The 21375-nt window shown below is 42.4% G+C and overlaps 1 protein-coding gene across 12 annotated transcripts in view; it reads left to right on the forward strand.

Moving 5' to 3' along the window:
* The window catches only part of PTPRM (protein tyrosine phosphatase receptor type M), a 1370833-nt gene that overhangs the window by 1634 nt on the left and 1347824 nt on the right, over positions 1-21375 (forward strand). Inside the window, exon 1 of one of the 12 annotated variants that reach the window (XM_030213246.1) lies at positions 18343-18666. The exons of the other annotated variants lie outside the window; for them this stretch is intronic. Within the exon in view, the coding sequence (XP_030069106.1) occupies positions 18594-18666 (73 nt within the window). The 5' untranslated portion in view covers positions 18343-18593. Of the gene's footprint in view, positions 1-18342; positions 18667-21375 lie in introns of those variants that run through there. 12 annotated transcript variants of the gene reach the window in all.

Genomic DNA, 21375 nt, shown 5'->3' on the forward strand with positions numbered 1-21375 from the left:
CTCCCTCACTGCTTGGGGACCGAGAACCCGCTCTAAAGAGTGGGCAGTTATTAGGGTCGAGGATAATTAGCTTAGGAATCAGAGCTTTGCAACTATTTCTGCCTAAAAGTCTTGGTTTGGCATACTGACCCGAGGACCTCTCCACTAGAATACAACGCATTTTTTTTTTTTTTTTAGTAGTCTCCCGACCTATTGCAGCACACTGCTGTCTAGTGTAGAAGGAAGGTTTATCCCTTGAATAATGCACTGGAGAGAAAAAACACTTCCTGGTATTTATTTTGATTTAGCGCACTCCATTTTTAGTAGTAGCTCAAGGTGAGTTACATTTAACTACAGGAGGCAGTGTTATGTTATAGATTAGAATTCTGTGTGGAACTTAAGCTCTATTACAGTTGTATAGTTTATCAATAGAAATCAAACAAAATAAAACATGGAAAAGAAAATAAGATGATACCTTTTTTATTGGACATAACTTAATACATTTCTTGATTAGCTTTCGAAGGTTGCCCTTCTTCCTCAGATAGGAAATAAGCAAATGACTTTCTAGTATAACTTTTACTTATTTCATATATCCTAATTTCTCCATGTTTATCTTTTAATTTCAAATGAATTCTTAGCTTTTCAGCCACATTAGATAATATGCGGTGGAGACTCAGTATCACCGACATAGATCCATGTTTTGCTACACGCTGTTTCAAGGTAGTCTCCTATATTTTAAAGCGGTGGATATAACCTTGAAACAGCGTCTAGCGAAACATGGATCTATGTCGGTGATACTGAGTCTCCACCGCATATTATCTAATGTGGCTGAAAAGCTAAGAATTCATTTGAAATTAAAAGATAAACATGGAGAAATTAGGATATATGAAATAAGTAAAAGTTATACTAGAAAGTCAAAGAAAAAGTAAAAATTGGGATTTATGAGGATTGCGATACCGCCTTTTTAAAAAATCCTTGGCTCAAAGTAATTTTTAGCCACTGTAGAGGTCGGTACGCTAATCTAATGATCCCTTGAAAGCGCCTCAGTATGTTTAGTTATGTAATGATAAGTTGAGGTGAAGCCGAGTATACTTGCTTGGGATAAATTATCACTCCTTTCACATATATAATTGATTATATGCCTATATACCACTGTAATAGTAATAAGTCAGTAAGTATAGTGGCAGACAGGATGGGGGAATAGTGGATGTGAGACCATCTTTCATTTGTATTTATTTATTTATTTTTACTGTTAACAGCAAGGAATGATTCATTTTCACTGAAATTTGTTTTCTGCTGCTTCTTTTCCAGTTCTTGTGCATTTAGCTTTTCAGATAGTCAGCAGGTCACTGCTTTTTACAAATTTTTGAAGTTTAATCAGATCATCACCAGAGACCAAGATTAACTGGAAAGGTGTATTACTGCCGAAATGGAAAAGCTTGAACCTAGTCTTTAGAAATCAGCTTAACTTTTAACTCCAGTGCTGGATAGGCTTCTTTTGAAGTCTCGGAATGACACTTCTGAGATTTGGACTGTAGTTCCACAAACAGCCTTTCAAGTGAAAGAAGTGATGATATAGATTCACTCCTGAAAATATCACACAATAGATAGGCCAGCTTTCTATCTTTTTTACAAATGTGTTATATTATAGCATAGAGAGCATGCTGAGCTACTGCTTCTTAAAACAGATCATGTAAACACTTTCACTTGGGGGAAAATATGGGGTCTTTCCATTAAAATGTGTTACGTTTTGGGCTTAACGTGCTTTCATGCAGAATTTTAGTGTGTGGCAAGGCCAGAACTAATGCATCATGACTGGGCGTTCCCACTATTTTTTATTGCAGGTCGTGCATTAACATTCACATTAACGCACAGTACCTGCTCCTGGTTAATGCAGAAAGCATTTAGCACCTCGCATTTAGGAGGCAGTAAGTGATCCCATGCTCACTCTATCTTAGGCAGTTAGCATGTGCTGAGTGTAACGCACTAGCTGGCTAAGCTTCCAGGCCCACTTTCCACCCAAGCCACTCTCCTTGACAGAAAAGTTTTGAAAAATGTAGTAATGCACAGTTTACTGTGCAAAAACAGGCAAACGACCACAAAACCCTGTAACAAGGTTGCACTGTTCCCGACTCTTAACCACATGTTAACACCCTTTAGTAAAAAAAGCCCCTACTTCTTAAAAATTGCAAATTAAATGCCAAAAATGCCCTTCATCATTGGTTTCACATATTGGTTTGCAGATTATCATGGTGCTTATCTTTTCAAGACTAATTTCTATGGGGTTGAAACAGAAAGCAATGCATTAGAGCCGCTCACCACATAGCTTGTAATGCAAGCTTTCAACAGAAAAGTACTGCCTGAGTGCAGTAATCAGTGAGCATGCAAATTACTACCACATTAAAATCACAGCATTGAAAACTGTCACCCTTCCTGTCAGCAAGTGACCAGTGGTTGGCTCATGCACTAATACACCAAAGATGTAAAAAGACTGGAAGCGGTGCAAAGAAAAGCTACAAAAATGGTATAGGATTTGCGTTGCAAACCGTACGAGAGACTTGCTGACCTGAACATGTATACCTTGGAGGAAAGGAGAAACAGGGGTGATATGATACAGATGTTCAAATATTTGAACTGTATTAATCTGCAAACAAACCTTTTCCGGAGACGGGAAGGCGGTAGAACTAGACAACATGAATTGAGGTTGAAGGGGGGCAAACTCAGGACTAATGTCAGGAAGTATTTTTTCACAGAGATGGTGGTGGATATGTGGAATGCCTTCCCGCGGGAGGTGGTGGAGATGAAAATGGTAATGGAATTCAAACATGCGTGGGATAAACACAAAGGAATCGTGTTTAGAAGGAATGGTTCCGTGGAATCTTAGCGGAGATTTGGTGGCAACACCAGTAATTGGGAAGCAAAACCAGTGCTGGGCAGATTTCTACAGTCTGTGCCTTGATCGTGACTGAATAGATATGGATGGGCTGGAGTGTAAATTTTAAGGGGCTTTGACGTTAACTTCAGAAAGTTTAGTACAAGAACAGTGCTGGGCAGACTTCTATGGGCTGTGCCCTGAGAAAGGCAAGGACAAATCAAACTCGGGTATACATATAAAGTATCACATACCATGTAAAATGAGTTTATCTTGTTGGGCAGACTGGATGGACCGTACAGGTCGTTATCTGCTGTCATTTACTATGTTATTAAGGGTGAGATTATTTATTTTATATATTTATTAGGACTTAATGTTATAAATTGAGACCAAAACCTGTACACCGAGGGGCAATACCACAATGCGTGAGCCAAAGTAGCTTCTGAACCTCCACATTTACCACATTTCTGTGACTCTACGCGACCCACATAAAATGCTTGTTTAGGAGAGAAATACGCCCTAGTTAGGATTCGAAACTGACATTCTCTATGAGTTGCACTTTGTAGATACCGCGGGATCAGTTGTATCAATCTATTCATCTCTGCTCTGACATTTATATTATGGTGGACAATCAATCAGAACACATGCAGTATTGCTAGAGCAAAAAATCGTAACCTAATACCAAACAAAAAACTCAAAAGAATAGGTAGTGCTTAGTTGGTGAAGTGGAGAAAAAGCCCTCAGAAACCGCAGGTAAACTACCTGGGGTTTAGTGCGTGGTTATGAATTATTCACTTTGTTTTATAACACACGCTACGATTCTATCATTGGGCAAAAAACTCCACATAACACGGGCTGCAAAATCTTATGCCTCAAAATTGAAAAATAGACAAAATGAATCACTCCTCACATATTTAGATGGGTTTTTTCACTCATAAGGTCACTTTTTAACGGCAACCTTGAACAGATCAGCATAACGAAAAAAAAAAAGGGGGCTTGCACTTAGCTTAAATCCAGCACTCTTCGTTGAGTGCTGGATTTAAGCTAAGTGCAAGCCCCCTTTTTTTCGTTATGCTGATGTGTTCAAGGTTGCCGTTAAAACGTGACCTTATGAGTGAAAAAAAACCATCTAAATATGTGAGGAATGATTCATTTTGTCTATTTTTCAATTTTGAGGCATAAGATTTTGCAGCCCGTGGTATGTGGAGTTTTTTGCTCAATGATAGAATCGTAGCGTGTGTTATAAAACAAAGTGAATAATTACTACTACTACTACTACTACTATTTAGCATTTCTATAGCGCTACAAGGCATACGCAGCGCTGCACAAACATAGAAGAAAGACAGTCCCTGCTCAAAGAGCTTACAATCTAATAGACAAAAAATAAATAAAGTAAGGAAATCAAATCAATTAATGTGAACGGGAAGGAAGAGAGGATGGTAGGTGGAGGCGAGTGGTTACAAGTGGTTACGAGTCATAACCACGCACTAAACCCCAGGTAGTTTACCAGCAGTTTCTGAGGGCTTTTTCTCCACTTCACCAACTAAGCACTAGCTATTCTTTTGCTAGAGTTTTTTTATTTGGTATTTATATTATGGTCTCTCTTCCACCGTTGTATCAATGATGTATAATCTCTTTCCGGGAACACCATAAGCAAAGCCTTATAAAGCAGAGCTACAGATAAACAGCTGTGATTCACTGGCTGAAAGAATTCCTCTAACAATGGAATTACCCCACGGGAGCACCTCCCCAGAATAGACTTAATATAATGGGTTATTTGGGTGTAGGCAAAGTAGTTTAAGTGGTGGAAATGTATAATTTGCGTTAGTGAGTTGTAGGACATTAATCTGCCATCTACTTGTATGAAGTCAGCAATATAAAACACTCCCTGGAGTGCCCATTTATGAAATATTCCTCTTGACTGGCCCGGTTCAAAATCTAAGTTCCCTACAATTGGCAAGAAGTCCGTGCAGGTTGGGTCCTGATTTAGATATCTCAATAGCGATTTCCAAGCATATCGCATTGCATACAACAATACATGTAGTTTCCATCTTGGGGGCAGTTGTTTTTGAGAGGCATGTAAGAGATAGTGTGGGTGTAATGGTAAAAATAAATCCTTCTCCAAAGACCAACAGGTATAATGTTCTGTACCTGGTATCCAATCAGCTAAATGGCGTAACAAACATGCTAGATTATATAAACGCATGTTCGGGAGTCCCAACCCTCCTTGTGTCCAGTTGCCTAACAGATAGTCTAGCTTGATATTTGTTTTTTTACCTCCCCAGCAGAAATAAGAGACCATCTTACATAAGAATTTATAATCCCTTTGTAATATGCATAACTGCAGCTGTCTTAATACATACAACCATCGAGGAAATATTATCATTCGATATAAACTAATTCTACCACTAAGAGACAGTGGCAGCGAATCTATTAATTGCTGTTTGGTTTCTTGCAATAAACGATCCATATTTATTCTATATATCTCCCAAGGGTTTGCTGGGAGTATAATGCCCAAATATTGGAAACTCCCTGACGCCCACTGGAGAGGAAACCCCCCTACCCATCCCATACGGCGGGTCTCCTCTCTTGTTGGTAGTCCTACTAATTTATGCATATTGAGTCGAAATCCTGAGAAGGAACCATATTCAGTAAAGCTTTCTAAAAGCCTTGGAAGGGATTGCTCCGGTGAAACCAGGTGTAAGAAAATGTCATCGGCAAAGGCCGAGATCTTAAATTCATACCTCCCCAAAGTAACCCCCATTATTTCTGGGTCCACCATAATTTCCCTAATCAAAGGGTCCAAAGTGAGTGCAAACAACAGTGGGATAACGGACATCCCTGCCGGGTTCCGCTAGCTATTGGGAACACCTCTGATGTATGGTCGTTAACAATAACCATAGCTGTTGGTTCCGTGTATAAAGTGTGAACTTCCTGTTCATAAAATCCTTCTATACCATAATTACATAATACTGCAAACAAAAAAATCCCAATTAACCCTAACAAATGCCTTCTTGGCATCAAAGCTAACCAGTATTGATGGTACCTTGATCTTCTTTATTCTTTCCAAGGACACTAAAATGGTACAGATGTTTTTTACCATTTCTCTCCCCCGAATAAATCCTACCTGGGGTTCCGCAATAATTGACGCTAGTATACGGGATAAATGATTAGCTAAAATAGTTGCCAACAATTTCGCTTCATATCCAATAAAGGATATGGGTCTATAAGATTCCGTTAAGCTAGGATCCTTCCCCACCTGGGGGAACACCACAATGTTAGCCGTGCGAAGGGAGCTAGGCAATCTTTGATCCTCTGTTACTGTTCGAAATAAATTTACCAGGACATGCTGAATATCTGTCAACGGCAATTTGTAAAATTCAGCTCTGTACCCATCAGGTCCCGGTGCCTTATAAAGTGGGCTTCTCCCCACTGCCCACACCACCTCATACGTACTAATTCATTTGTTAAGATCTTCTAATTGAGTCTGGGTTATTTTTGGCAAGTCTATACTGCCTAAGTAAGCATTCGGATCCAACTCCAATGTTTGAGCTGGCGTATGCAGTTTCTCATAGTAATTCTGAAATGTCTGGGCTATTTCAACATCAGAATGTATCAATCGCCCCGAAGCCTGATGTATAGCCAAAACCTTCCATGATACTTTCTTCTGTTTCACCAGCCGGGCCAATATTTTCCTCCCTTTGTTACTGTGTTTTATGGAGTTGATATTGGTAAAACAGGGCTGACCTTTTGGATCTCTGATGAATTAGTTCATTAAGAGCACTCTGAGCTGCCAGATAGTTATCTCTGTTTCCAATCGTTGGTGATCTCCTGAATTCTTGGCGAAGGTGTAACATTTGTTTCTCCAAATGCAATATAGCAGCATCTCTTCTTTTCTTTTTCATGCTGCTATAAGATATTATATCTCCCCATATAACCGCCTTAGCCGCTTCCCAATATAATACAATATTAGAACAATGTTGATCATTAAACCTTCTATATTCCTGCCATTTATCGCTAAAATAATCTACAAATGCGTTGTTATGATATAAATCTAGGGGGAAAGCCCACCATCTACACAATCTTTCTGTGTTATTCTCCCCTATCTCCACCAATACAGAGGCATGATCTAATATCATAGTGGCGTCAATTGCTGTGTGAATCCTTGAAAAGTTATCTTCTGCCATTAATATATAATCTATATGCGATTGTGTGTTGTGTGCTCTGGATAAATGAGTGTAATCTCTCTCGCTCGGGTGGAGAGTCTGCCAAACGTCCACCAGTCCCAAAGTTGAGCATAGTAATGGTATCCCCTTAGTATTATCTCTTTGAGATCCCTGCACCGGATGTGATTTATCTACTTCAGGATCCGTCACCAAGTTAAAATCACCTCCCACTCTAATTGGCATTCCCACTAAGGGTTGTATAATATTAATAATTTTGCAGAAATATTTTTTATCATAGACATTAGGAGCATATATGTTGCAAAACACATATGGCGATCCATCAAGCATCACATGTACCAAGACATATCTGCCCATTGGATCAATCTCTACAAATTTCTTCTCTACATGTAATATTTTATGGAATAACTAGTAAAAGAGGCCCATTTCTGGAGCAAATGAAACGGGTGCTAGCAAGGTTTTCCTCCCCAACACCCCCCCTTCTCCCTCCCTCTCTACCTACCTACCGACCCCTTCATCGTTCTGACGCCATTGCTCAAGAACCTCCTGAACGCACCACCGTACGCCATTGCTCCGCCCTCGGTGTGTGACGCCATTGCTCCGCCCTCGACGTCATCATGTTTGACGTGAGGGCAGGGCCCGGAGACTTGGCGATTTCGGTGGCTTCACCACCATGAACCCTTCGAACCTGTCTTGAAGGAAGTGACGTCAGTGGCTTGGCTTCACTGACGTCGGTGTCTTCAGAACGTTGAGGATATAGGATATTATGACCCCAGCTTTTTTCTTTTGTGCAGGGGCCTCGACATAATCTCCAACCCACCAAGTACGTAATTTCTGATGTTCTGCTATTGTTAGATGTGTCTTTTGTAACATTGCTATAGTAGCCCCTTCATGATGTAAATTGTGTAGAATCTTTTTCCTTTTTACAGGCGAATTAATACCTCCAACATTCCAAGAATAAATCTTCCAGCCCATCACGTGATAGCACCCTGGAGTGGCCTAACAAACTGTTCTAATGTCAATTGAGATCGAACATGCCCAAATGTTGTCCTTCTGTACCTGCATAAGCGATTGCTCTCCTTTATCTGTCCAATATCCTAATCTCTTACATCTCCTTTGTTCACATACCCTCCCCCGCTCCTTATCCCTACCTCCCTCTATTATACCCCCCTACCCTCGTTCCTCCCCCCCTCCCCCTTCTCCCTCCTGTATTCCCAACATCTTCTAGAGATTGTCACGTGTGGATCACCCTCCCCCCTGACCCAAAGTGTTCCTCCCAAACCATTCTCTTCATATAATAACAACAACAGATTAAATGTTTAACATTGATGTAAACCTTAGCCTATATTAACTTAATGGTGATTCTCAAATAACCAATAATCCAAGGCAAAAAGATACTTATTTCATCCTTGGTAAAATATCTATTATCTTACTGAACATTCCTTCGCTCCAGCCTCCTATTGCGGAAGGCCAACCTCCCTCCCCCATATCTCCTAAGTACTTTAATTCCTTGAAATAAAAAAAGGGGGGGAGGAAGGGATCGAGAATCGGGAGGGAGTCTTGTGAAGAAGCATATATCTAGAGAAATAATATTACCATATTTACTTGCATATGTTTTGAACTGATCCATACTTGTGATCATTTCTACCCTTCAGACTTGCAAACATCACACATACTGAATTCAGGCTTTAGTCCTCCCCCCGATTACTTCTGCGGGCTATCGCTTAAAGACAGCGATCTAGGTGAAGATGCTTTCGTGACTGAGTCCACGAAGGCAATTGCCTCCCTTGGTTGCAGAAAATAATGACTTCGACCTTCATACTCGACTCTGAGTTTTGCTGGAAACATCAGGGCAAACCTCATGCGCAATTTAACCAGGGAGGTACAAATTGTCGCAGATTTCTTCCTCTGTTGTTGTACCTGTGATGAATAGTCTTGGAAACATAATGTCCTTTAGACTGTAAGCTCTTTGAGCAGGGACTGTCCTTCTATGTTAAACTGTACAGCGCTGCGTAACCCTAGTAGCAGTTTAGAAATGTTAAATAGTAGTAGTAAAATAGTGCATAGGATTAGCTGTTTATGAGCATAGTTTAAAACTCTTAGTATAGCCACTCTTGGTTTCTCTCGTGGAGTACGTGGTGGGCCCAGTCTATGAGCTCTTTCAATCTGGAATTGGGGTAACTGTGACTCCAGGCCCAACATCGATGGTAACCATATCTCCAAAAATTTTACGAGATCCGATGTTCCAGGTTCTTCCGGTAGCCCAATCAGTCTCAAGTTATTACGCCGCGATCGATTTTCGAGATCATCTATTTTCTGTTCTAATTCAAACACCGTTTTTGTAGTCTCTCTTGTTCTGCCGTTATGTCCCGCATTTGTTCTTCAAGCGTGGAGGTACGTTGTAGTCCTTCATCTAGTTCCAGGCAAACACTGTCTATTCGCTCGTGTGCCTCCTCAACGCAGTCCACGATTTGTTGCAGTTTTGTGTCCAATGCAGCCTCGACCGCTGCTTTAACTGCAGCCACTAACTCCGCCGTCATAATAGTATTCCCCTCCGGACTCATGGACAGTCGAGGATTCGCCATCTTGGATTCTATACCCTTCTGCCGTTCTCGGTCTTTCCGCGGTGTTTTTGATGCCATTCTCCACTATTCTCTGCTCTTGGCTCCCTCCGCAGCAACAAATGATAATTCCCCTGTCTGCTCTCGTTCGGTTTGGGAAAGGTCTTTAATTATTGAGCCGTTTATATGCAGGTCAGCGGGTTAAGCACAGGAGCTACCCTCGCTTGCGACTACTCCTCACCAGGGCGATCACGTGACCTCCCGAATTCCAGACTTTAATTACACGTTGAGTGAAGAAATATTTTTTCAGATTCGTTTTAAATTTACTACATTGTAGCTTCATCGCATGCCCCCTAGTCCTGGTATTTTTGGAAAGCGTAAAAAGATGCTTCACATCTACCCGTTCCACTCCACTCATTATTTTATAGACCTCTATCATATCTCCCCTCAGCCGCCTTTTCTCCAAGCTGAAGAGCCCTAGCCGCTTTAGCCTTTCCTCATGGGGAAGTCGTCCCATCCCCTTTATCATTTTTGTCACCCTTCTCTGCACCTTTTCTAATTCCACTATATCTTTTTTGAGATACAGCGACCAGAATTGAACACAATATTCGAGGTGCAGTCACATCATGAGCAGAAGGTTTCAATATATCATCAACAACGGCACCTAGATCCCTTTCTTGGTCTGTGACTCCTAACGTGGGAGCTTGCATGACGTAGCTATAATTTGGGTTCCTCTTTCCCACATTCATCACTTTGCACTTGCTCACATTAAACGTCATCTGCCATTTAGACACCCAGTCTCATAAGGTCCTCTTGTAATTTTTCACAATCCTCCCGTGATTTAACGACTTTGAATAACTTTGTGTTATCAGCAAATTTAATTACCTCACTAGTTACTCCCATCTCTAGGTCATTTATAAATATGTTAAAAAGCAGCGGTCCCAGCTCTTTTTTGAAGGAATTCACTTAAGGCGGTGTACAGTAAGAATAATTCAAACATGAGCAATAGGCAATTACAGCAGTAAAAATATTCAAATTAAAATACAAAGGATGGCATATTATACTACTTACAATGTCAACACAATACGTAATTGAACATTTTAATTGACAGTAAGGGTATAAGCAAAGATGGAACATATAGGTAAGAGAGTAAGGCAACTAATTTAAAGAAAGTTGCACATGAGGCCAGAGAGATGGTTAACATAGATAGGTATGAAAGTAAGAGGAGTTAGAAAATAAGGTGACTAATTTAAAGAGAGGTGCACATGAGGTCAGAGAGATGTTTAAATTTTTAAAAAATTCACAAGAACCTCCTTGGTGTATATTGGCACCCTCCCAAGATCCCTACGAGGCAGGAATGGTTCACATTTTCTCCTGCCTCTGCATGGCCATCTTTGAAAATGGCAGCCGCTTGACCCCCAACTAGTACATCCAGGATTGGTATTTGGTAGATTGTCCCCAAAGATGGCAGTGCAGAGGCAGGAGTGAGTGGACACTGCTCCTGCCTCATAAATGTATGAGGTATAGGGGGGAGCTAAGGGAGGGATTTTTTTTTTTTTTGGGGGGGAGGGTACTACTAGACACCAGAGAATTGTATTTTGTTTTCTAAGTCTGGGGAAGAGGGAGGTGTGCACTAGTCACCAGGGATTTTTTTTCACTAGGGAAAGGGGGTGGGGAATTGCACTTAGTTGGGAGTGGGTGCCACTAGACACCAAAGATTTTAGTTTAAAGTCAGTGGGGATGCTGATGGTAATTTGTATTTGGTGAGGGAGTCGTAACTGGGGGGTGGGATGGTGCCATTGTGTATTTGCAGGTAGGTCAGGTTGAGTGGGAGGAGAGGGAGATTGGGGCCGATATAGACTGTGAGGGCTCCTTATGCTGCCTCAGACCTGGCAGTGGGTTTCTCGCATTGTGCCTGCATGGTAGGTATCAGTGCACAGCTCTGTGGTGCTACAGGTTAGTTAAAAGGCTCCTTATTTTAATATCTTGTTCGCTAATGTCTGTTGTGCAAGTTAGGGTTTTTGCCCTGACGAGCACATAAACTGGTTGTTAACAGTGTGCGGAAGCCTGCAGTAGCTTTCTGCGTGGGTTCCTATGATTTTTACTTTGTATTGCTGTTCAGATGATTAGATAAGAAATACAGTACAGTTCTCTCTGAACTCTTGATGCATCACCTTTATTAGAAAAACAAACAGATAGTGTACTTTCTTTGACCTTCCTTGTTAAAAAAAATTATACTAATTTGTGTCTTTTAAATCTTAGGCATTTTACAACAATCCATAAAATATTCAATTTACAATCAGTTTTGGAATGCTACACTTTCAAACTCCTGATTTTTAAATGCCTGTGCATAAAATTTACATTGGGTCCTCCTGCTAGTCTCTTCCCCTTAAACCTGTCTCCACAATCATGCTGTCACTCCTTTCCTAAACTGTGAAAAATTTGCCTCCTTTTAAACAGCATAAGGTGGCCAGTTCCAAATAAAATGCCATAACTGGAAAAATCAATTTTCCACATTAATTGTAAGTGAAATTCTTTCAAACATGAAACAGAGAGCAAATTTCTTTGTGTTGACCTTAACCTACTAGTTGGATGACGATAAGTCAGTAAACCTATAAAAATAACTTGGTTCCAATTCATGCAGGACCTTAAAATACGAAAGATAAAATCTTACAACAACCCAGCAAACTTGACCAGGAGCCAATGAAAACGTTGCAACGTTGGCTTCAGTTCTGACACTTTCAACCCCCATACCAAACGGGCAGCTGTATTTTGTAAAAAAATGCATTTAACTTAAGACATTTTGGGGTCCTTTTTAAAAGCTACTGTAGAAAGTGACTTTAGCGTGCCTTTACGTGGGTCTTTCCCCGCATGCTAATGACATTTTTACCACTGCTAGAAAATGACCGATTTACCATTTTCAAAATTAATGGGCACGTGTTAATGTTGCCATTAGTATGCGGCCATTACCACAAATTAGCACGTGAGCCCATACCGCACCTATTTTGGAGGCGGTAAGGGCACATGTACTAATTCCATGCTAATAAGCATGTAGCAATGTAGATGTGCTGATTAGTACAGAAATGCCCACTCTCCATTCCCAGATGCACCCCCTCACAGCAGAATTAAAAACAGCTTTTAGCACGTGTACATTTGGAATTTCCCGCATCCTGCGGTAAGCCCTTTTAAGTCGCAGTAAGCATGTGCTAATGTTTACCACAGCTTAGTTATCAATAGAAATCAAACAAAATAAAACATGGAAAAGAAAATAAGATGATACCTTTTTTATTGGACATAACTTAATACATTTCTTGATTAGCTTTCGAAGGTTGCCCTTCTTCGTCAGATCGGAAATAAGCAAATGTGCTAGCTGACAGTGTATATAAGTGAAAACATTCAAGCATTACTATGACAGTCTGACAGGGTGGGAGGATGGGGGTGGGTAGGAGGTATGCATGGGGACATCAAAGCATATCATTGATGTTCTAACAGGATGGGTGTGGATAGGTGAGGGGAGGGGTGATCAACAGAGAAATACAGCTTTATGGTTTATAATGGGCTAGGAACCCCAGATCCTTGTTAAGTCCTTACTGTTGGGTGTTAAAATATTCAATCATTCTGACTTCAAAAGGTCTTACGTTCTTGTATGGTTTTAAAGTTACCTTTCAGGATTCTCACTGTGAAACCACAGCTTAGTAAAAGAAGTCCTTTACAGGCAAACCTACTAGCAATGTGTTTCCATAATCCAGCCCTGACATGAGCCCTGCCTGGCTACCTTTCTCAGATTATCCACTCTCAGATATGGTCTTAGATGCCTATTCATCCTTGAGTGAAAAAAAAAAACCTTTTTTTGTGCCTCTTTAGAAACATGGCCATCAAATAAAAATATTATCTAACCACAATCCCAAAGTCCCGATAGTGTGTTTCAAATGACCTCTCTGTTCTTAATTCATTTACACTGGCTACTTACATTTTACTTTAGCTTTAATGTTTGCATTTAGAATTCTTTATGGAATGGTGCCAACTTATATTGCTGTTATGTTGCAGCTGATTGTTCATGTAAGATCTACAATGTCAGCCCATACCAACAAAACAGAGGATTACAACTTCGAATACTTTACATCCTAAGTGTACATTTGAGAAAATTATAAGCAACTAGTAAAAAAGGCCCGTTTCTGACACAAATGAAACGGGCGCTAGCAAGGTTTTCCTCGGAGTGTGTATGTTTGGGAGAGTGTATGTGAGAGTGACTGTGTGAGAGACAGAGTGAAAGTGTGAATGTGTGTGTGAGAGAGAGAGAGAGTGAGTCTGGGTGTGAGTGTGTTTGTGAGAGAGTGTGTGTGTGAGAATGAGTGTGTGCAAGTGTGTATGTGAGACACAGTGTGAGAGAGAGTGTGTGAGACACAGATTCTCTGTGAGAGTGAGTGTATGAGCCCAAGCGAGTGTGTGAGTGACTGTGTGGCACATAGAGAGTGAATGTGATACAGTGTGAGACAGAGTGTGTGAGAGTGAGAGTCAGAAAGACATTGTATATGAGAGAGTGTGAGCCCTGCCCTCCCAATCCATGCCATATGTCCCCTGCCCCCTCCATTCATCCTTTTCCAGCAATTCCCCTCTCTCCCTGAGCCCTGCCCTCCCAATCCATGCCCATCCATGCTCCTCTGTCACCTGCCCCCTCCATTCATCCCTATCCAGCAATTCCCCTCTCTCCCTGAGCCCTGCCCTGCAATCCATATCCATCCATGCCCATCTGTCCCCTCCATTCATCCCTATCCAGCAATTCCCCTCTCTCCCTGAGCCCTGCCCTCCCAATCCATGCCCATCCATGCTCCTCTGTCCCCTGCCCCCTCCATTCATCCCTTTCCAGCAATTCCCCTCTCTCCCTGAGCCCTGCCCTGCAATCCATATCCATCCATGCCCATCTGTCCCCTCCATTCATCCCTATCCAGCAATTCCCCTCTCTCCCTGAGCCCTGCCCTCCCAATCCATGCTCCTCTGTCCCCTGCCCCCTCCATTCTTCCCTTTCCAGCAATTCCCCTCTCTCCCTGAGCCCTGCCCTCCCAATCCATGCTCCTCTGTCCCCTGCCCCCTCCATTCATCCCTTTCCAGCAATTTCCCTCTCCCTGAGGCCTGCCCTCCCAATCCATGCCCATCCATGCTCCTCTGTCACCTGCCCCCTCCATTCATCCCTATTCAGCAATTCCCCTCTCTCCCTGAGCCCTGCCCTGCAATCCATATCCATCCATGCCCATCTGTCCCCTCCATTCATCCCTATCCAGCAATTCCCCTCTCTCCCTGAGCCCTGCCCTCCCAATCCATGCCCATCCATGCTCCTCTGTCCCCTGCCCCCTCCATTCATCCCTTTCCAGCAATTCCCCTCTCTCCCTGAGCCCTGCCCTCCCAATCCATGCCCATCCATGCTCCTCTGTCCCCTGCCCCCTCCATTCTTCCTTTTCCAGCAATTTCCCTCTCTTCCTTCCATGACCCCCCCTCGTATCCATGCTCCTCTCTCTCCCATGTCCCAGCCTGGCCCGCCCTCTTCTTTCCCCCCCCCCTTCGCATCCATGCTGTCGTTTCTCCCCTGCCCTCCTGCTCCCATTGTTCAACTTTACTGCCCACCCTTTTCTCTCCCCCCAACATCCCTTTTCTTTTGTTTTCTTTTTAAATTTACCTCCGTTGTGGCGGTTCCGGCAGCGCAGCGTCAGGGAAGGAGGCGGTGCTCCCGATGTCTAGCCTTCCCTTCGCTTTGTTCCGCCTTCTTCTGACGTCATCCTTGACGTCAGAAGAAGGCGTAACACAGCGAAGGGAAGGCTAGAGACGTCGGGAGCGCCACCTCCTTCCCTGACGCTGCGCTGCCGGAACCGCCACCACGGAGGTAAATCTAATATACTAAAACGCACCGTGCGTGGGTGCGATCAGTTTGTTTTTTTTTCCGCCCTCGTGATCCGTTTTTTTTTCCCGCCCTCGACGTCATGACGTTTGACGCGAGGGCGGGGCAGAGACGGCTGGGTGGCTTCACACCATGAATCCACGAACCCTTCAGGAAGTGTTTGAGTGACTTCAGAACGTTGTCTTCAGAACGTTCACGGTGCGTTTTATTACATTAGATTATGGGGTTCTTATACAAAGCTGCGGCAAATAGTGACCTTAGCACGCACTTATGTGGGTCTTTCCCATACACTAAGGCCATTTTTACCACAGCTGTAAAATGGCCATTCCTTTTTGTCCATACCAGACCAGTCCAGACAACTTATGTCTGTCTAACAGCAGATGGAGCAAGAGAAAAAAGTAGTTCCAGACTATTCACCCTGGCATAGAATGTTCAGTATTTAGCTCCAAGCAGATTGTGGATGGACCTTGCAGCTCCTCCATGGTGCTTTTCTGTCAGCTCTTGACACACTTTGGTTGAGCAGGGGGTTAATGTGGCTGGACCCTGCTCATCTTTTCACATAAAGATTCTGATTGAACCAGGATGACACTCAGTGGTGCTTAGTATCCAGCATATATTTCCTTCTCTTTTCATCCCTCCCCCCCATTTCTAGCATCTCTTTCCTTCCTTATTCCTGGCCCCCATGGTTAATTTCTCCTCATCCTCCCCTGGCATGCAGAGTCAGCTTATTTCAAGGCCCACAGTAGGTATGACAAGTGTTAGCAAGCTTCTTGACATGTCAGTGCCACTGCGGAGTTAGTAAGGAAGGGAAGGGAAGCCACTGAACATCTTGTGGGGTGGATGGAGAGATGCTGAACACAGATAAGTTGATTCGTGCCCTGAAATTGCTGCCCTAAGCAGATGCCAAGACCTACTAGTGGTCAGGCCAGCCCTCTCCAGCACTATGTTTGTTTTTAACAGTCCTTCATGGCAATCTTTTAGCCTTACACTCCCCCCCATTAACTTTTAGGAACTTAGGCCTACTCAAGATTTTGATAATTAAAGTCAATAATATAATCACCCCGATTTCAGGCCTCCTAAAACAATCTTGTAAAAATGGAAAGCAATGATCCTTCTTTGAGCTTGTCAGGACCTACTGCTTTGCTGCTTCCCTGTAGCTGCCACCCTAAATGACCATCAAGTCTGTCTAATGGTTAAGTTAGCACTACAGACCTTGCATTCAGTAACACGTCTTTAGCTGCTTATTTCCAAAACCTGAAATTATTTTACTGCAATTCCATAATAGGAGTGTAGGAATAAGGAAACAAATTGCCATGTTTGCAAGTTTCTGCACCATATGCTTCCTTCCCTGCAATTCAGCTCTTCAGAGTAAACAATCTGGCTACAGCATAACATTCTAAAACTCAAAAGGGAACCCACTACAAGCTGAATAACCTTAGGGATTCACAAAGAATTAATCCCCCTCAAAGTAAAACACTGACAATTTCAGCCAATAATGTTGAAGTGTTCAATTGTACTTTTTTGTTGGGTTGGAATTGATAGTGTCTTTAATAAACATACAGTAAAAAAAAAAAAGGACAAAAAACATCATAGCAGCACTGTCAGCTCTTCATATAATCCTCAGGTAATGCTTTGCATGGGTTTTAAATGACATACAGTAAGTTCTCACTATTCATGCAAGTATGGTGCCAAAAAGAATTGTGGGAAATACAGGGTTAGGTTCCTGCCAGTCTCTGGTTTTGTGCAACATGAAGTGTTCCTATGAGAAATGCAGGGTTAGGTTGCAGCTTGCATTTTTTGTCAAGCAATTAAAAAAACTTGTTTGAAAATGCATGTCTGTGAAAAATGAACACCATGCAAAAGGTAATTTTGTTGGTTACATATACATGTCCGTGAGTGCGCAAAACTGAAAATCTTGAACGCATGAATAGCAAGAATGCACAGTAGTAGCAAATTTGAAGAATACTAATCTCTTCCAGAGTGTCAGTGACATTAAAGGTCAGGTCAAAATTTTACATAGAGGCACACCGGTTCTGAGGAGCCTCAGGCCTGTCAGTGTGTTGTGGGAGAGGGAGGCAGGCAGAGGAATGGGACGGCAGGAATGTCCCTATGCTGCCCTGTACTTACATCCACAAGAGGTAGGGCTAGAACCCCCCTCCCCCCCCTCAAACATACACACAAGCTGAAGGCAGCAGGAAGCCACTGGGTAACTCAGAAAATCTGGATAAAAGTCCAGAAAGGATGCAATTCATTCCTCAGCCAAAGAAAGCAACTTTGCTTTTTCAATTGCTGTTTAGTTATAGTACTTGTGCACAGTACAGTCCTTTTACTACATGCTCTCGAAGAGGCATTGGGAATTTCCTTTGAAACAGAGAACTAGACAGAAAAGTGCCGAACAAAAAAAAAACCCATACCAGCAAACGCATCACAGACTGAAAGCGCTAGAAAACTAAGTGGAAACGTTAACGGGAAAGTTTGGTACATGATTTTCCATGAAAAAGAGGAAGACTCTCAGCTTTTAACAGGCGTTTAAACACTACCAGCCTCATAAACCCGACACCTATGCGAGAGAACCGATAAGGAGAAGGTCATCCATCTGCTGTTTGTCACACAGTACAGTAGTAACTACTCAACCCGACCGCCCTGAAGACGCGCGATCCAGTGGCTCAGCGCGCGCCCTCCAGTGGGCAGAAACAACGGCACGTGCCTGACTGACGTCAGAAACCTCGCTGGCCCTGCCTTAAGGGGTTAGTGCGAGGGGAGGGGGGCAGTGGAGGAAGGGGAGCGAGCCGACTGGCAGCCTGAGGTTTTGTTTTTGTTCCTGTCAACAGCATTGGGACGCCCACCCATGTACAGTGAACTGCACGGGCTCTCTCTCACATAGGGACAGTGAGGAGCGAGTGCACCCCCCCCTTTCAGACCCTTCCCCCTCCCGAAACAAACAAAAAAAGACAGCTGGACACTCACTGGGGTCGGGGGAAAAAAAGGCAGAGGAGACATCATCCAAGCTGGACAGCTCGAGCATTGTAGCAGGGAAGATAACTTGAGACATTGTATTTCTCAAACTGTTCTGCACTAATTTTTCTCATGCATGTTGAAGTGAAGCAATGGGTAAAGTTGAAAGCTGTCTATTGACTTTATTTGGACTTTTGTTGGCGGCCGGAGCAGATATACTGTCAGGTAAGAAGTTTCTGCCTCAGCCTCTCCGTCTTGGGCTTTTGTCAGGGCTCGGGGCTGTCTGCCTAGGATGGAAACTTGTTTCTTCAGGGGACAGTAAAGAAGGGCTGGGAGCTGCCTAGGTGCGGCCCCCACCCCCCATTATTATGTAGAAGATATTTTGCAAATGAAATAAAAGTGACTTTTGGAAAATTGGAGAAAGCTTTGCGCTCAGTTAAATAGGAATCCAGGGTGTCCCTTCCTAGGGTGTTGCAGTCTCTGACTTTTGGGAACTTGGGGGAACTGTGCGTACTGTTGTAGAGAACAGGCTATGGGAGTTTCTCCTTTTTCTGCTGTTCGAAACTGCTTCTGAAATCGAAAAGCAGATGAGAAAGTGGCAGGAAGTGGGAGGCTGCCGAGCACTGAGCTTTTCCCGGCTCATTTAGCTGCTGGTTGACTGCTACTTTTCTTTCTCGACATTTTCTTGTTTCCTTCTTTTCAGACTGATGCTTAATTTGTCAAACAGTTTAAGTGGCAGTTTGAAGTGAAAGAAGATCTTTCCTAGTTTTCTTTGATTAGATTGTAAGTTCTGTTGAGCAGGGGCTGTCTCTTAACTCTGTCTTGCATGTTTAGTGTACAGCGCTGCGTATGTCTAGTAGTGCTATAGGAAATGATAAGTAGTAGTTGTAGTTGTTTTAGGGAGGCAGTCGCCTCTCCTTAAACTTTGTGCAAGAGGACAATTCAGATTTGTGCTTTCTTGTCAGAGCCCGGTGCAGTTGTTAGCTCTAAGAGAGTGACCGTGTTAAACAGTGTCAATATGCTTGCATGGCTTGAAACATAAAATTACCAGTGACAGCCAGTTTCCTAAAACCACTGTCTGCTCACAGGCGCCTATGCCAGACCTATTAGCGGAAATTCCGAATCCAAAAGAAATCGGGAAGCTTTATTCTAATGCCCCGCCCCCATCTCTATTCAAGATAACTTCAGCTCTATGGTGTATTGCACACAATCACATATATTTTGTTTTTTTGCAATGTAAATAAGGCCACGAACTGAGAGAGAAATCGTTACAACTATGGGCATTAGGCATATTGCTTCTCTATCTCTTGTTCAGACTTTTGCCATGTGGGGGACTGACTATGGATTCTAGAAGGAGAATTCGCTGTAAGAGACGAGCTTTTCTGACATTTGGAATGTGGATAAAGTCATTTTTATGTTTAGTAAAAAAAAAAAAAAGAATGCTATTAGAAATAGAAGGCACAAAGCCTTGGGAACAGAATTGTAGCTGCTGCACTGTTTTCAGTGCTTGCTTTACCCATTTTTCAGACCCTAGAGACACTGCTTTGCACAGTGAGGACTTGTGAAACTCGATCATAGTTAGTGGCAGAGCTCTTGAGTGCTGAGCTGTATTTCTGCCATGCAAGGCAGTCAGTCTGCTTTGGCAACCTGACCCAGAGATACCCATCTAGAATAGATCACATTTGTTTTCGGCAATCTCCCAGCGCCTATTACAGCACGCTGCTATCTAATGTAGAGGGGAAAGGTTGCCCTGAGTATAACACTGGGGGAAAAACTTCTTCCTGGTATTGTTTTCAAGATGAGGAAACTTGAAACCAGGGTCGGTCCTAGCAATTGTGGGGCCCTGTGCAGACCAGTTTGCTGCCCCCCCCCCAGCCCCGCCCCTTGTTGACAAGATATGTTTTTAAACATTTTCTTTTATTTCAAATAAAGGCAAATCAAGCAAAACTTGTATACAAGAACTAATTCAAACATGAAAAATGCTATACTAAGAAACCTTTGGGTTTATAAAGCAAAACCATGTGCACTAAGGACTAGATAAATTAATCCCCTTAATATGTAATATTTGTGATTGAATATTCAGATAGCAAGCAGCCTGAGCCAACAGATCTATTTTCCACTGAACATAATTAACTTTGTATGATCTTGGCTGCTAATAGTGTGCTGAACTGGACAATGTTGGCACATTTAGCTACACCCTTTCACCAGCCATGGCGCATATAAACAGTAATCATTGAAAATATTACACCAGTACAGGAGAAGAAAAATAACTTTTTTTTCATTATAAATAATTTCTGTAAGCTGTTACAGCTCCAGTATACCCAAAATGACACAAACCAAATTAGCATACAGACTCTGCATACAGCACAATACTACTACTACTACTACTTATCATTTCTATAGCTCTACTAGATGTACGCAGCGCTGTACACTTGAACATGAAGAGACAGTCCCTACTTGACAAAGCTTACAATCTAATTAGGACAGACAAACAGGACAAATAAGAGATAAGGAAATTACTAAGGTGGGGATGATAAAATAAGGGTACTGAACACGTGAGTAAGGGTTAGGAGTTAAAAGCAGCATCAAAAAATGGGCTTTTAGCCTAGATTTGAAGATGGCCAGAGATGGAGCTTGATATACCTGCTTAGGAAGTTTATTCCAGGCATATGGTGCAGCAAGATAAAAGGAACGGAGTCTGGAGTTAGTGGTGGAGGAGAAAAACAGAACATTGCTATACATTGCAAAATAAAACAGCAGGTGTAAATTCTCAAATTGGACATATTCCAAACACTAAAATGAAAATAAAGTGATTTTTTTCTACCTTTGTTGCCTTGTGACTGTTTTTCTGATCATGTTGGTCCCAGTCTCTGATTTTGCTGCTCTCTATCTGCTCACTTAACTCCACTTCCAGGGCTTCCTTTCCATTTATTT

This window comes from Microcaecilia unicolor, chromosome 1 (genome assembly GCF_901765095.1).
Source record: "Microcaecilia unicolor chromosome 1, aMicUni1.1, whole genome shotgun sequence".
In the NCBI taxonomy this organism is placed as follows: domain Eukaryota; kingdom Metazoa; phylum Chordata; class Amphibia; order Gymnophiona; family Siphonopidae; genus Microcaecilia; species Microcaecilia unicolor.